Source organism: Molossus molossus, unplaced genomic scaffold (assembly GCF_014108415.1).
Source record: "Molossus molossus isolate mMolMol1 unplaced genomic scaffold, mMolMol1.p scaffold_m16_p_10, whole genome shotgun sequence".
Lineage (NCBI taxonomy): Eukaryota > Metazoa > Chordata > Mammalia > Chiroptera > Molossidae > Molossus > Molossus molossus.
Window position 1 is genome coordinate 105,813,718 of NW_023425345.1, and position 17,340 is coordinate 105,831,057.

General features: G+C 44.4%; 1 protein-coding gene across 2 annotated transcripts in view; it reads left to right on the forward strand.

Annotated features, from left to right (window-relative positions):
- Window positions 1-3,327: 3,327 nt before the first annotated feature.
- LOC118624034 (cat eye syndrome critical region protein 2) overlaps window positions 3,328-17,340 on the forward strand; it is a 172,532-nt gene continuing 158,519 nt past the window's right edge. For both annotated transcript variants that reach the window (XM_036251964.1, XM_036251965.1), the window contains exon 1: window positions 3,328-3,453. In XM_036251964.1, coding sequence (XP_036107857.1) covers window positions 3,328-3,453 — 126 coding nt within the window. The remainder of the gene's footprint in view (window positions 3,454-17,340) is intronic.

Here is a 17,340-nt window from a genome sequence, read left to right on the forward strand (position 1 = left end):
TAAAGAAAAAAAATTTTTTTAATAATAAAAAGAAACATGCAATACTTGACTATATAGTCAGGGATACTGACCTCTTTTCCCTTAGATTGTCAAGTAAAATAACAGCCAACACAATAGCCATCCATGCGAATGCCCTGTCTTGAACCATAACTATATAGGTCATATAACAGAGTAGCATCTTATTGGTCATGTTGTATGATAAGGTTGCATATGATTGGTTAATTGTTGGTACCAGAAATTCTTATATACAAGTATAGGCACTTGATTTTTTTTTTTATTCCTCACCCTAGGATATTTTTCCATTTATCATTAGATAGAGTAGGAGGGAGGGAGGGAGAGAGACAGAAACATCAATGTGATAGAGGCACTTCGACTGGTTGGCTCCTGCATGACCGACCAGGGCCGGGGACAAACCGCAACTGAGGTACGTGCCTTTGACTGGAATCGAACCCAAGACTCATTGGTCCGAGGATCAACACTCTAACTGGTGAGCCAAGCCGGGAAACACTAGGCACTTGCTTTTTTTTTGGAGTAAAAAGGGTAGGTGATTAACTACTATTATTATTTTTTATGAATTAATCAAAATTATACCTATTATTTTTGTCAGATTGGCAAAAATATATTTTTGATGTGCCGAAGAATTTTAGTAATTAATTTGTGTGTGCCATGAGATGAAAAAGATTGATGCTCAGCTGGTGTGGCTCAGTGGTTGAGCATTGACCCATGCACCAAGAGGTTGCCAGTTCGATTCCTGATCAGGGCACATGCCGAGGTTGTGGGCCTGATCCCCAGTGGCGGGCATGCAGGAGGCAGCCAATCGATGTTCTCTCTCATTGATGTTTCTATCTCTCTCTCCCTCTCCCTTCCTCTCTCTCCAAAAGCAATAAAGAAAAAAAAAAAATTAAAGAAAAAAAGATTGAAAATCACTGATTTACAGGATTAAGCAGTGGTTTAGCGGGAAGAGGACAACAGAGAAGCCTTCATGTGGAGGTGAGGGGATTGTAACCTGCATTCAAGCATACTAGAGTAACCAACACCTCTCCGTTTTCTGCTTTCTAGTATTGTTAATGTTCTAGGTACTATTACAAAGCTGGCTAGTAGTGACAACTAAGAGGCCAGGTAAAAAAGATTAAACAATGATAAAAGATAAAGGCAAGGATGAGAAGACAGAAGGAGAATCAGGAAAAGGGAGGTGGGGAAAGAACAGTCAGGATGCAATGGATTAGAAACAAGTGTGAAGGAAAGCAGTAACCCTTTAATCAAAGAGAGGCAAGTGTGTAAAGTCAAACTGATTTGTGAGGAAATGAGGAAAGACAGGGAAAAAAGTTCAGAAAACATCTAATTTAGGTTATGTGATTAATTATACAGTGGCCTGTCACCCTTTTACATCTCATCTATTAATAGGATATCTACATAGTAGCTGTACTTTATAAACACACCAAATTGTAGCCTTTGCTCTTTAGGTGTATGCTGACTTTTGTCAAAGATTAAAATATATGATAGAATTTGAGGATGAATTTTAAATCATCAAATAGTTTCAGGTAATAAAAGAACAAAATTGCAGAATTTTTTGGCTGCTTCAATGGAGGGAGTATTAGAAGATGAAATAGTTTGAGTTAGTTGACTCATAAAAGATACACTTAAATATACATTTTTTAAGAAGTTGGATTTAAAAAAAAATGCTCTTATAAAAACAAAACAGGTTATTTAAACTACCAGAATAAAGAGAGGGAAAGTTGAGAGAAAAGTACCCAGGCTCCAGAATCTATGTTCATCACGTTTGCCATTCTCTCCAGACTCTACACTGCTCAAAGGTAGAAGAGGATATTTGATTTCACCACCATACACTTTGTGATTGTACCTGTCACTCAATAAGTACTTGATTAATTTGGGGGAAGCATCAGGTCACTGTTTCCTGTCTGAGAGGTGGAATACAGAAACCAGCTAAGGCCCTTTGAGACTTGAGTAGAATACAATACTAAATACGAAATTGCAGTGATCAGTACAAATGTCTGGGCATTCAGAGTAGTTTTTCCAAATTTCTGGTCTGTTTTGGTGACTTTTTTTTCCCCTTCAGGCTTAGCAGAATCCTGATATTGTAGAACATAAACATTTCTAAAGTAGAGGCCTCAACACCCTTCTCCAGGAGCATTCTCTTAGCCTAAGGCGTGCAGGTCTCCACCCCCCACCAGGGCATACTCCTCAGGCTAGGTCCCTTTTCCCCTCCCCCAGCTTTCTCACTATACAGTGCACAACCTTCCAGGCAGGTTTTCTGCAACCAGGGTAGTTGCAAGTGTCCAAGTCCGTCTTCTTTAGGGGGTCAGCCGTGTCCGTTCCCGGGGGTGATGGTAGGGGATCACTCGTTCCGTACCTCTGCTGATTGGTGCCAACCCTTCCCGCTGTACTCCAGCCTCCATTCTACTGGGTTCCAGCCTCACCAGCCCCATCCACCTTCTTCCCTTGGAGAAAAGAGCCACTTTAGAGCTCCTTAGAGCTCCTTGGATGCAATAAAAGTCATAAAGAACACGTGGAAACCATTTAATTTCTCTAGGCCTTAGATTTCTGCGGTGCACAGCCCACTGGTCAGCACCAATAATAACTGAACTCCCACACGTGCGTCTTTCTGGATCCAGCCTCTACGGAAAGCACTACCAAGCGGGCCCTTTAAAAGGATGCGACCACTAAGGCCAAGTGGGGGGTGGGAGAGAGACCCTTATTGTCTCTACTCATCGAAGTCATTAAACTCCTTAGTCCCAGACACCCGGGAAGCGGAGTGCATGTCAGAACAGTTCATAGGGTGCACCTCGCTCCCTTCCACTCACACTCCTTTCTTGGGGCGCCCAGTTCTCTCTCCCCTCCCCCTCTCTTCCCGTGCAGCTGTCCGGGGCCAGGGGTGGGGGCGGGGTTGTTGTTGTGGTGGGGCAGCCCCGCCCCCTCCTCGTGGCGGCCCCTCCCCCGGGCCCTCGCTCGGCCCCCTCCCCGCCCCCAGCCCCATCTGTTTTCGCTGGCTGTGAGACGATTACATTGTACCGGGCTGGGGGCGCCTGCAGCCGCAGCCGCAGCCGCGGGATGGGGCCAGGGCTGGGACCCCGCGGGCAGCCGGAGCAGGGGCCGCCTCAGTGACTCGAGTCCGGGCCGCCGCCCCCCGCGCGCTCGCCGCCCTCAGCTCATGCACACGCCGAGCGGCGGCAGCAGCGGGAGGAGCAGCCGCCCCCGCCCCCGCCCGAGGAGCTGAGGCGGGAGTCCGGGCGGGCGGGCAGCGTGGGGCCGCGCAGAGCGCGTCGAGCTCGGGGCCGGCGCTCCCGCCGCCACCGCCGCGGCCGGGAGATGTGCCCGGAGGAAGGCGGCGCGGCCGGGCTGGGCGAGCTGCGCTCCTGGTGGGAAGTCCCGGCCATAGCGCACTTCTGCTCGCTCTTTCGCACGGCGTTCCGCCTGCCCGACTTCGAGATCGAGGTGAGTGGCCGCGCGGCGCCCCTCGCCTGCTCCCCCGGCGTGCGGGCTTGCGCGCGGACGGGAGCGGGCGCCCGAGGCGCGGCCAGGCGTCCGCCCCAGCGCAGGGCTCGGCGGGCACGCGGACCGGACCGGCCGGCGGGCAGCAGCCCGGGCTCGGGATGTAGGCGGGCGGGCGGGCGAGGCGGAGCGGGCGGAGGGAGCTCGCTTTTGTGGGAGTGGGACGCGCTCTCCTCCGGCTTCGGGAGCTCCCTCTTGGGGCGGTGGAAGCGGCGAGCCAGCTGCTGCGGCGGGACGGGGTGCGGGCGGGGCTCGCCCCCACCTCGGCCGGCATGTTGGGCCAACTCGGGCCCGGCTCGCAGCTCCGGGGCTGGGCTGCGGAGGGAAAGTTTGGGACTCCGGTGTTCTTCCCCAGCTTCTCCCCTCGGAACCGACCGCCTTCTTTATGCGCGGACCTCGAGAGCGCCCGGAGTCGGTTTCGCCACCATTATCCCAGCGGGCGAGCGGAGCGGGAGGAGGGCTCCCTGGCCAGGCCGGAGGTGCTCTCGCACCCGGGCTTTGTGGGCGCCGCGCTCAGGCCAGGCGCCCGGCCGCAGGGCCGGTGGCGCGAGTGTGGGGAGCCGAAGCGACGAGATCGCCCCCACCAGCAGGAGCCCGCGAGCATCCTCCTTTCTTTTATTTTTGGAAGGGGGTGTGAAATATTTGATTGGTTGGCAGGTTGAATTGCTTGCTCGCCTGGAGTATAGGCGTTGTAACTTAGCGCTTTTGCCTGTGGAAAAAGATAAATGGAAACTGTGGGTCCGTTTTTCTCTTCCGTCCTGCCCTGGAGTTCGCCCAGGGAGTGATCAAAATAAGAATCACCCGCTTGGAGGAGCGGATCGCGGCGGTTGGCTCCCCGCCCCCACCGTCGCACTTTCGGCCGTTCTGGACTGATGTTAATTCCTTCACTCCGAAGCTTTTGCCGCACCTTTGGTCTGAGAGTCTGTGTTGCTTGCGCAGATGCCGTTTGCTTCTCGCATGAATGAAGTGTGGGAACTTTTCTTGATGCAGAGTTCCTGAAATCGGGAAAATCAAAAGATAAAAAAGGGTGGGAGGCTGAGAAGGAATGTGGGCTGACCCACTAGGACCATTAGCTGGCTTTTGGCGATTCTCAGTTCCTCAAACTGATTAAAACAATGTGATTACATTGTGTACCTCTTCTGTCTTTAGGAAGAAGTAATAACATGGGTATTTTAGGTAGTACGGTAATGTTTATTTTCAAAGTTTGAACGTGACTGTAAAAAGCGTGCTCTTTACTCACAGTTTCAGTGGGACGACTTTGTAGGGACCTAAGGAGAGGAACAGGGCCGCAGAAAGGAGAGGTTTGGGAATGCTACAATCAAGGGGCTGAGCGGTTCTTCTGGTAACCCCGTTTTCTGTTAGTTGGTATAAAATCGCGAGCGGCTGAAATCCTGGCGCTCAAAATGGTGGCGTGGTGGGGGTGTGCCTGCCCGATGCCATCTTGGGCGCTGGGCAGCCGCCCGCAGCCCCTTTCTTCCCAGCCAGGCGGGGAAGCGGGGTGGGGGGGCCTTCTCGGACGGCCGGAAGACTCATCTTTCAAAATCCATGTATCCCCAGTTTGTTGATGGAAAAACAGAGGTAACTAATTTTGCTTTAAATTGTTACAGATATCTAGAGTCCTCTATAAGTAGCTTGTCTTATATTCTAAGAAATAAACTGTGGTTTCTAAGTATTAGCTGGTTTAATTCCTAAAGGAAATGTAAGCTGATCAAAGAGGTCAAATTTGTGTTATAACAAATGAGAAATCAGTTACCGGTGAGTCACGAGGCTATTTGAGATGACTCTTTTTGGGAAGTGGCACTTTGTTGTTGTTGGTCCAAGTGTGGTATTTGAAATAACATGCAACAGGAATGAATATTTGGACTCTGGATAACTGCTCATACCTTTTTTTTATTTGGAGATAGTAGATGGATAACAAGGGATAGTGACTTTTTACTCTGCAGTTCATGTATAATCCTCATTTCTCATGTTCATGTAGAGTGTGTTTTGAAATGGTTAATGTAAAGTTTAACTTAAAATTTCTGGTACTTAAATTTATTTTTAGGCTTCTAACAAGTTCAACTCAGTGACAGTGCAGAACTCATCAAAAACACTATGAATTTTGATTCAGTATAAATACATTTATTTTTATTTTGCTTAGGTGGTATTTTAATCTAATAGTTTATTGACCTGACAGTTTGAGAAACAGTCCCTTGGTTAAGAGTTTATAATAAGTGGAAAAGACCCTTCTTTAAATAAAACATTAAAATAAAATAAAATTCCAGTGCTGAGTTGTACTTTGTTAGGCCAGCTGAAAAGCCCCTACAATCTTAATTTATGGCAACTTTAATACCAACTGGTAGAAGTTAGATATCAGCTTCTTTAGGTAGCCAGTTTTCACTGGTGGGAAAGATCTCATTTTACCCCAGGACCACCAAGCTGAACCCGTGGATTTGTAGAAAATTTAGGAAGCAGAATCCTCAAGGACTTGAATTCTGTTTAAAGTGAAGTGGTCTTTTAGAAAGTGAAGGGCTGGGAGGATTCATGCTGCAGTCTGCAAGAGGTCAAGACCTCCCACTTGGAGAACTGGTCCCCAAAGCATGGATATTATTTTTGCATGTAAGAAAAAACTTTTTCTGTTAATCAACCTTGAATGTTCAGGAATTTTTCAAAACACTTGATTCTTGTTTTGGGGATATGTTTAGGTTTTTTATGTTGCTGCCCACCCCCCAAATTGGGGTTCTGTAATCATCAGTTCAAAAGTCTGAATGTATAGGTAATGCTGTATAGGTAATGTATAGGTAAATTTCTGGTTTTAAAAATAATACATAAATGTTACATAAAACTTGAAAATTAAAGAAAAACTTAGGTAAGAGAATTAAAGTCATCATAATCCCACCACTTAAGAGTTAAAAGTTGTTAACAGTTAACATTGAATTCCACCACTCAGGGTTAAAAGCTATTAATTGTTAACAAGTTTAGAGATTACCAAATATTCTCACAATGTATTTGTGTCACAGACTGGTTATTTTCATTTTTCAGATGAGGATATTGAGGTATAGCAGGACAACAGTGGATTAATGATACCGCATTCAGTACTTGATATTGATCTCCCCAGAGATGTAATACTGATTTTTCTTTTTCCTAGCCAGGTTATTTTTACATATAGTGTGTTACTTGGCCAAAGTAAGGTAGGGGAGGATAGAATCATTTTTAAATAATCTGGTCTGAAGTTAATCTTTTTTTTTTTGCACAGATAGAGTGGGAGGGAGAGAGAGGAAGAGAGAGAGAGAGAGAAACATCGATGGGAAAGGGACACATCGAGTGGCTGCCACCCGCACGACCAACCAGGGCCGGGGACAAACTGCAACCGCGGTACATGCCCTTAGCGGGAACCGAACCCGGGTCTCTCCGGACTGCAGGCCGACGCTCTAACCGCTGAGCCAAACCGGCCAGGGCTGAAGTTAATCTTGATGGGTGTGAGGTTGGGAGCAGAAATTTCATCACAAACGTTTTGAGCTTATTTTCTCTTGGTGCCTCTAGGTGGCTATTTGAAAATGATCGTGTAAACTCATCTGAATGGCTTGTATATAGCACAGCAACATGATAAAAATAATCTGATCATCCTGTCTACTTTTTTTCCTGAGCTTTCTGCCTTTGAGTATGGAAACTTTTGCCTTTACTTTCCTGATTGTGATTGAATGTGGTTAATTAAAGACCTCACCTAGTCAGCATGGTGATCTGGGGGCAGTATTTTTAATTCAGATTCCTGAATTCTACTCTTTGCTTGGATCCAACCTCTTAGTTAAACAACCTCTTTGCATGGTGTTTGCTTGGATCCAACCTCTTAGTTAAGACCACCAAGGCATGAATTACTACGCATGAAAATAGGTAATAAAAATTGCTGAGAGTACATGAGTCATATCAGTGGTTCTTAAGCCTGGGACCTGTGGATGAGCTGTAGGAGCTTTGTGTTCACACACACACACACACACACACACACACACACACACTCTTTGATGGAGGTAGAGGGACTGTGGTTTTCATCAAATTCTGAAAGTGGTCCCCAGACTTACAAAGGTTAAAAGGCTTTGAACTGGATTCAAGAATAAGTTGGCCCTGAATAGGGGATTGGAAGCCTAGATTCATGACACAAGCTGTACTGGACTAGGAGTTAGGAAACTTGAACTCTTATTGTAATTCTGCCACTAACTAGCTTTTGTGACTTGGAGCAGGTCAGAATAGCCTAGTGATAAATGACACTGTATAGTAGCACTTTATACATTTTCCAGATGTTATCTCATTTTACCCTTATTTATCCTTAACCATCACCATGAGGTAGGAGTTAACCCTCATTTTACAGATGAGGACATTGGAAGTTCAGAGAGGCTAAGTTGCTTGCATGCTCACTTGCACCTGGATCTCAGGTTCTTTGATACCAAATGTCATGCTGTTGCTCCTACCTCACACTGCTTCTACTTTCGTTTTTATTATCTATAAAATGAAGAGCTAGACCTAAGTAATGACCAAGATGCCACAGTGCAAATCTAGTTCTTTGTTCTTAATAATGTAGGTTACAAGCCTGGCCTGTTTGACTCAGCAGTTAGAGCTGCGATCCGCGGACCAGAGAGACCTGGGTTCGGTTCCCACTAAGGGCACGTACCTCAGTTTGTCCCCGGCCTGGGTTGGGGTTGTGTGTGTGGCAGCCACTCAATGTGTCTCTCTCACATAGATCTTTCTCTCTCTCTCTTCCTCCTTCTCTCCCTCCTGCTCTATCTGAAGATACAAGCAAAAAAAAAGTGGTCTGTCACAAGAATCTATTTAATGTAAGCTACCACATAATAAAAGTATTCTTAAGGTTCAGATCTGTTCCCTCTCTGATGAGGAGAGCCCAAGAACAGGTTATGAATTATGGAGGGGCAAATTTTGATGCAGTTTGAAACCTGAAAGGGGAGAATGTTCTATCAGAGTGTAACTCTCTAAAGTGAATACTTGGTCCCTTTGTTTACATCAACATCTTGAAAGGGAAGTTGTCTTTCTTTGTTGTTTCTTTTTTTCCCCCTTCAGTTTTTGCCTGTTAAGTGAAGCTTCAAAGGGGGTGTTTGGGAGCTTCTGCAGTTGTAGAAAGGGCAGTGCCAGGCGAGTCTTACTTAATTTTCTGGAGCACAATTAGGGTAGCCTAAAGGAGGCTGCACTCAGTACAGCTGACTCTGCCTTTGAAAAGGAGAGGCGCAGTGCTGGGTCCCTACGGTTGGTTCCTGGTGAGAATGAGGAGCACTAGCAGAATGCTGAGAACTCAAGTGCGAAAGCTGGTTTAGGTAAAAGCCAGTGTGGGCAGAGCCAAGGAGGGCAGAACTGCATGGCCTTAGATCTAGTTGATGTGATTGAATATATTTTCAAAAGGGATCAAACAGAAAGAAACCTGGATTGTGGGCCCACCTCTGTCATTAACTTTAGTTGTGACCTTAGATCACTTTTGGTTTCGAATGTCTCATTTATAAAATGGGAATTTTAAACTAGATGATTCCTAGGTTTTTTCTAGGACTAAATTCTGTGATTCTAGGAATGTTTCTCAGCATGCATAGCACTATTAACTGATTCAGAAAATCACTGACCTGTCACTGGTTAAGATCAAGATTATGAGCTATGTTAGGATCTGTGTTTTACAAATCAATTTTGTGCCAAAAGAAAACTGCTAAACCATACTTGGTGTGTTGTTGTATATATAAATTTGCCTTTCTGTGGAAATCATATCTGTAAATACACTTTTAAAAAAAATATTTTTTCTTTATTGATTTTTAGAGAGAGAGAGGAAGGGAGAAGGAGAGAGAGAAACATCGATGAGAGAGAACATCGATTGGCCGCCTCCAGCATGCCACCCACTGGGGTTCGGGCCCACAACCTGAGCACGTGCCCTGACATGGGAATCAAACTGGGGATCTCTTGGTGCATGGGTTGACGCTCAACCACTGAGTCACACCGGCCTGGCTACGCTTTGAAAGTAGCTTTTAAGGCTTGAAGATTACCATTCTCGCTCTCTCCAAAGTCTTCAACCTGAGCTAAGATTTTGAGGTATGCAGAATTCTGGAGGATGAAGGTTTTGAATTATTTTATGTTCCTTTCATTTTTGTTTCTTTTATTGAGCATGATTTATACTTAGAACTTGGAATGAAATGCAGTTATAGCTTGTGGTTTGTCTTTCATCTGATACTGCACTCTGTTCAGGGATCTGTTTTACCCTTCCCCTGCATTTTCCTATTTTATTGGATGTTGTTCCTTGGATGCTTTTATTATAACTTCTTTACATTAGCCTCTAAAAAACAGTAATCAATTTACACTTGAAAATGTGGGAATGTTTTTCTTTCAGTAGTTCTTATGATTGAGAAAGGAATTACTGGATGTTTGAGCTCCGGATTCTGTAGGTTTCTTCAGTGCTTAGGGTTTCTCAGCCTCAGCACTATTGATATTTTTGGATCAGGTAAGTCTGTGCTGTGGGAAGCTGTCATACGTATTTTAAGATGTTTAGCAGTATCCCTGGCCTGTACCCTCTAGGTGCCAGTAGCAACCCCAGTCATAACAAATAAGAATGTCCCCAGACATTGCCAGATATCTCGGGGCGGGCGGGGGGGGGGGGGTTTGCACAGCAAGATGATCCAGCTTAAGAATCACTCCTTTAGGGTGTAAGTAGGGAAGGCTTAAGTGTTGGTCATTGTATAGAAGTTCCACTGTATGTGTATGAGGTAGATGAGTTTTTCTTTCTGATAGGGATTCTTTTTCCTAAATGCCAACTTTCAATATTTTGGTTAATAGAAACTGAAGGAAATTAAAGTTGCTCCCAGATGTGCATGTCATTAGCAATTGTACATGTTGGGAAACAGATGTAATTTTTTTCTTTCTTTTGGAGTCATTTAAGGGAAAGAATGTGATGTGGGGTCAGTGGAGAGGAGAGCATGAAGCTGACTGGGCCCTGTCAAGAAAGTCCTCCCTGAGGCAGGGCCTGGCTGCCTGGCACTCTTGTGGAAGAAGGGGTGTTGCTGGCAGCCTCAGGCTGGTGTGCCCTGCTGCCATTGCCTGTCAGGGCACAGGCTCTTCTTGACAAATCTCTTGAGCATTGTGCAGCGGTGACTGCTAGTCATGGCCAGGTCAAAAGTTCAGTGAGACCTAGGCTGTGTGTGTGTGTCCCAGTCCTTGCATGCACACTTAGGCCATGGGCAGATGTCAAGTTATATCAAGTTTATTATTCCATGAGAATTTTCAATTTAGAGGACACCAACCACAGAACCTTTCTTGATGTCACTCTAAATATTGTTTATGATTTCTCCCATTGGATTTTTCTCTTGGTATGATAAAATATTTATGGATTTAAATACATCTTTATTTTGGTTTGGAGAAAAAGTGTATCATGATGATGTCTTAAGCAGTAACAGCGTGCTGTGAAGGCTTTGAGTCTTGGAGGAAGATTACTGTGAACTACATTGAGATGTCATCATGTATCTGTGGCTTCTGAAGGTCTGTTAAGGACAGCAGCCATCTCAAAGCACATCTTTGCCATCTTGGGGTATGGTCCCCGTGCCTTTTTTGTTGTTCATCTTTTTGGCTGGGAAGTAAGGCCTGGCTATCCTGTTTTTTCTTTCCTGCTCCATTGTGCTACTTGACTGATATCCTAGGGTGTGTTTGGGCTTTGGTGGAGAAGGGGTAGAATTTCTGGTCTGCATCAGGGTTTAAATCTCAGAATTAGTATAAATAGTTAGTGTGAGGTTGGTCACTTCTACAGCCAAGAAAAGTTTTCTTTTGGAGGGTGAGTGATCCAAGCAATTCTCTTACATGCTCTGCATTGTACTTCATTATCCACACACCCATTTAAAATGTAATGTGGTTTATGTAAAAACACATGGAAGATAGTGTTTCATTCTCCTGTGTAAAGTCCCTGATCTCAGGTAACCTTTGTGATTAGATATATAACTGGGTTTAGGTGATGTCATATTCTTGTAAGTTTCACTGTGTAGTGGTCAGCTCTTGGCTTTTATTCTACAGCCCAGACTCGTTAGGAGCTTTGTTGGGTCTACTTTTTCCCTAGAGTGGGTTTGCTGGAGTAATTGCCTGACTTGGCAATATGTCACTGAGGCCACCTGAATTGAATGTGTGAATGGTTGTCATAGCAGACTGTGCATCCTCTGTGCCCCTCCCCCTCCACCAAAAATAAGTGGAAACAGAGGAAGTAATAGGGTCATGATTACACAAACCACTTCATGTTTTTAATGTTGAACCTTTAAATCACCTCCAATTAATAATTCCTGAGAATAGAGTAAGTTCTTAAAATGGAAAATGCTGTTAAGCAGTCTGGTTGACTGCAAGAGTGTTTTTTTCTCCTGACCCATTCCTTTTAATGAACACCCTTTCCCTGAGAGAGTGTTCATTGTTTCGGGAACAATGGCACTAAGGACAGTTGATTTGCTTGACAGAAAATGTGTTAAATTAACAGGTCTACTTCTTTAGCAGACCTTTTCTTTCCCCCATTCCCACTGTGTCTCTTCTGTCTCCCTGAAAGGTTGTGTTTGCAGATGCTTTTAGGTGTGGGAGACAGTTTTTATAATCAGTGTCCTGGAGGGGACACTGTTATATGGGGGTATAGATTGATTTATTTTTTTTTTGAAACTTGCTAGTTTATTTAAAAATCAAAAAAGATTTTAATCACAATGTCAATTATAAAAACTAATTATATTAGTTTTAAGTGTACAGCATAGTGGTTAGACATTTGTATAACTTAGAGTTATAAGGCTAGGACCCACCTGACATCATACATAGCTACCACAATATTATTGACTATATTCCCTATGCTGTACTTGATATCTCTGTGACTGTTTTGTAACTGCCAATCTCCACTGAATCCCTTCACCATTATCCACCATCCCTCGACCCCCCTTTCCATCTGGCAGCCTCCAGTTCTGTGTATCTATGAGTTTTTTTTTTTTTGTTGTTTATTTATTTTGTTCTTTGGACTGCACATATGAGTGAAGTCATACGGTATTTGTCTTTATTTGACTTGTTTTACTTTTAATACCCTCTGGGTCTATCCATGTTGTTGCACATGGTAAGATCTCATTCTTTTCTATAGCCAAGTAATATTCCTTTGTGTATATGTACCACTTCTTTATCAAATCACCTGTCAATGGACACTTAAAGTCTAATTTGTCTGATGTAAATATTGCTACCCCAGTTTTGTTTTTCTCACTTCCATTTGCATGAAATATCTTTTCCCCTTCCTTTACTTTCAGTCTGTTGTGTGTCTTTCCATTCGAAGTGAGTCTTTTGTAGGCAGCATATATATGGATCATGTTTTCTTAGCCATTCAGCCACCTTGTGTCTTTTGACCGAATACTTAATCCATTTACATTTAAAGGAATTATTGATAGGTATGTAATTATTGCCATATTATTATTTTTATTTTTTTCCCCTTATGTCCCTTTTACATTTCTTGTAATACTGATTTGGTGGTGATGTACTCCTTTAACTTTTTCTTGTCTGGGGAGCTCTTTATCTCACTGTTAAGTGATAACCTTGCTAGGTAGAGTAATCTTGGTTGTAGGTCCTTGCTTTTCATCACTTTGGATATTCCTGGTCCGTCACTTCTGACCTGAAAAGTTTCTGTTGAGAGATCAGCTGACAGTCTTATGGGAGTGCCCTTATAGGTAACTAACTGCTTTTCTCTTGCTGCTTTTAAGATTCTTTCTCTGTCTTTGACCCTTGGCATTTTAATTATAATGTGGGACTCTTGGTGTGGGCCTCTTTGGGTTCATCTTGTTTGGAACTCTGTGCTTCTGGGACTTGTAGTCTATTTCCTTTGCCAGGTTCGGGAAGCTTCCCACTATTATTTCTTTTTTTTTTTTTCTCGTTTTTTTTTTTTTTATCCTCACCCGAGGACATTTTTCGATATTTTGTTCAGATAGAGTGAGAGGGAGAGAGAGAGAGAGAGAAACATCGACGTGAAAGCGACACATCGAGTGGTTGCCACCCACACGACCCAACCAGGGCCGGGGACAAACTGCAACCAAGGTACGTGCCCTTAGCGGTAACCGAACCTGGGTCTCTCCGGACCGCAGGCCAACGCTCTAACCGCTGAGCCAAACCGGCCAGGGCGCCACTATTATTTCTTCAAATAGGTTTTCAATCCCTTGCTTCCTCTCTTCTTCTGATACATCTGTGATGCGAATATTGGTATACTTGATGTTGTCCGAGAAGTTCCTTAAACTGCCCTCATTTTTAAAAAAATCCTCACTGAGAATATTGGTTTTAGTATATCGATATCGATATAGATATAGCTATAGATATATAAAGGGAGAGGGAAAGAGAGAAACCTTGGTTGGCTGCCTCCTGCATGCCCCCTACTGGGGATTGAGCCCACAATCCAGACATGTGCCCCGACTGGGAATCGATCTGGCTGTTTTTATTGATTTTTAGAGAGAGATAGTGAGAGAGAGAGAGAGAAGAAACATCAATGTGAGGGAGAAACATTGATCACTTGCCTCCCACACACACCTCAACCAGGGATTGAGCCCAAAGGCTAGGCATGTGCCCTGACCAGGAATTGAACCTGCAACCTTTTGGTGTACAGGACAACACTCCAACCATCTGAGCCACTGGGCCAGGGCAAACTGTCCTCATTTTCTTAACATTCTTTTTTATTTTTGCTGCTCTAATTGATTGGGTGCTTTCCACTACCTTGTCTTCCACATCATTGATTTGATTCTCTGCTTTAATTAATCTGCTATGAATTCTCTGTAATGTAATCTTCATGTCAGTTAGTATATTCTTTATTTCTGACTGGTTCTTTTTTTATGTTTTCTATCTCTATTTTTATGTTGCCTACCTCTTTGTTAAAGTTCTCACTGAGATCTTTGAGCATCCTTATAACTATTATCTGGTAGATACTCTGTATCTGGCAGATTGCTTGCCTTCATTTTATTTAGTTCTGGAGTTTTGTTCTGTTCTTCCATTTGGGACCTGTCTCTTTGTCTCCTCATTTTGGCTGCCTCCCTGTGTTTGTTTCTATGTACTAGATTGATCTGCATCTTCCAGTCTCAGCACAGTAGCCTTATGTAGTAGATTCCTGTGGGGTCCAGTAGTGAATTCTCCCTGGTCACCTGAGCCTGGTGCTCCAGGTGTATCCCTTGTGTGGGTTGTGTGTACCCTCTGGTTGTAGTTGAGTCTTGATTGCTGTTGTCATGACAGTGGGTGGGATTGACTCTCAGGCTGACTGGCTGGGAGGACTGGTGGTAACTACTGAGGAGAAGCTGTTGTTGGGGTTAACCCCATGGAGTGGGATTCACTGTAGTGGGGCTCTGGTCCTTGCTGCGTCCAGCCTTTGGATGGAGCTGTGCTTTGTGATGCTCTGGTGTGGTGTGAAGCCAACCACTTGGTAGGAGCCACAAAGTGCTCCGTGGTTGGTAGCTGTCTGTGCTGGGCTGGGAGAGGCTGTGCTGCACACGGAGGCACCGAGGCAAGCTGCTGCTTATGCCAGGCATGGGGCCACCCAGCAAGAGGTACAGGGTACACCCAGGCCAGCCACTGCTTGTTTGGGGTTTGTGGACCTTCGGGTGATTTTAGGGAAGTCTGAAGGGCTGGCCAAGGTCTGCTGCTTGTAACAGCACAGAAAGGTTCAGGCCTGTGAATGAGATGGGTGGGGTGGGAAAGGGTGGTTTAAAGAAAAAAATTTACCTGTTGTCATAATTAAGGGATTTAATTTTGGATCCCCCCCTCCACTTTTACACTGGTATTGATTTAGATTAGTATCCTACACAAACTTACTAATTTTTTCCCACATTGTTTCTGAAAGCCTTCTCTTCCCATTTTTTGTTTTGTAAAGCAGCTGCCCTCAGCTCTCCTTGGAGGATGTTGGGTATTTGGAGGGTAATGTTGCTGCTTGATGTTGAGGACATAGAATCTCTTCACTTTCAGTGACGGGGCCCATTTTTATTACCACTAACTGTTCTTGGACTTCTGTAATTTGCAGCTCTTTAAAGTAATAGTGGAATTAGAAAAGAAAAACCTCAAATCCCAACTAGTCTCCCTTCTGTTTGTTATATTAAGGTTGCAGAGGTATGTGACGCTGCTGTTCTCCTACTGCTCTGGGGAATTAGAGTTTTGTTCTTTGTTTTTTTAATGGGGTGAGGGCACCCAGCTCGTATGGCTCAGTTGGTAGAATGTCATCCCGTGCATCAAGAGGTGGCCTGTTCCATTCCTGGTCGGCACATGCCTGATTGCGGGCTCAATCCCCAGTAGGAGGCGAGCAGGAGGCAGGGGATTGATGTTTCTCTCTCATCGCTGTTTCTCTCTCTCCCTTCCTTTCTCTGAAATCAAAAACATATTTTTAGAAATAATAAAAAATTAAAAAATTAAATCCTGAGTGGGTGGCAGTGATAGTGTAAAAGCAATGCTATGTGCCACAGGAGTGGTAGAGAATGTGACTGCGGCAGGAGTGCAGTGGCAGGCGGTATCCTGTGACATGCTTCCTGGAAAAGGCTGTCTTGGAGGTGCGGGTTAGTACGTCAGTACAGCTAGCTAGATGTTCTTTTCTTATAGAAGGGTAACAAAAAATGAGGTTGAGAGATAGTAGGCAGGACATCACATAAGGCCATGAATGCCAGGCTGTTGTGTTAATCATTTTTATTCAGACACTGATGGCAAGAATTACAACATTTTAGACTAAGAATGTCCTGTGGCCCTGGCCAGGTAGTTTGGTTGGAGCATCGTCTCGTACACCAAAAGGTTGCAGATTCGATTCCTGGTTGCGGGTTAGATCCCCGGTTGGGGTGCATTTTGGGGGGCAACCGATTAACGTTTCTCTCACATAGATGTTTCTCTCTCTCTTTCCCTCCTCCCCCCTTTCCCTTTCTCTGTCCTTTCCCCCTTTCCCTTCCTTTGTCTCTCAAATCAATAAACATATCCTTGGGTAAGGGTGAAAAAAATTTTCTGTGTAGTAAATGTTTTAGATTAAACCTAGTATTGGTAGCTGTGATAGAAACACCGGAGGAAGAAACCCTAGTTTTAACTATTGGAGTGGAATAGTGTGAAATTCTGAAGATGGTGATAACAGGAACGGATGTTCATCACTGGTATTTAAGACTGGATGGGAATAGATGACCAACAATAATGGAGTACATAGAGAAGCTTGTATCAGTTAAGGATGTTTTGTCTGCCAGTAATGGAATGCTGTGCTAACAGTGACCTAAAAACACTGTGGAGTATCCTACAAGCATGAAATCTGGAGGAAAGTGGTTCCTGGCAGGTGTGGCAGCCCAGTGACCGACACTGGTAAGCACTCGCAGTGGCGCTGCTCATGGGCACAATGGATTCTGCAGTTCCAAGGTCTGTATTGCTGAGGGATGCAGAGAAGTACAGGAAGATACCATTAAAAACAGCCAAAGATGACTTCAGAGAAGGCTGTGCAAAAGAGGAGAGGTTAAAACTGCATTCTCCCAGAGTGAGAGAGGAAAAGAGCTCTAGGAAGTTTAAGAGAATGGTGGAAAAGAAAGAACCTTAAACAAACAAAAAAACCTTTTTTCATGAATAGTATGTAACTTTTATAATAAAAAGAAATCCCAGTTCCTACATGGTAAACATTTTAGTGTTGCACTGAAGAGGTCAATTTAGGACACCCCCACCCTCTTTTTTTTTAAAGAAGGAAAGCCAGCCTGTTTTCAAATTCTACCCCATGTTTTGTTTTATTTTTTTTTATCCTCACCTGAGGACATTCCTCCACGTTTGTTCAGATAGAGTGGGAGAAAGAAAGAGAGCGAGAGAAACATCCACGTGAAAGGGACACATCGAGGGCCTGCCTCCCGCACGACCCCA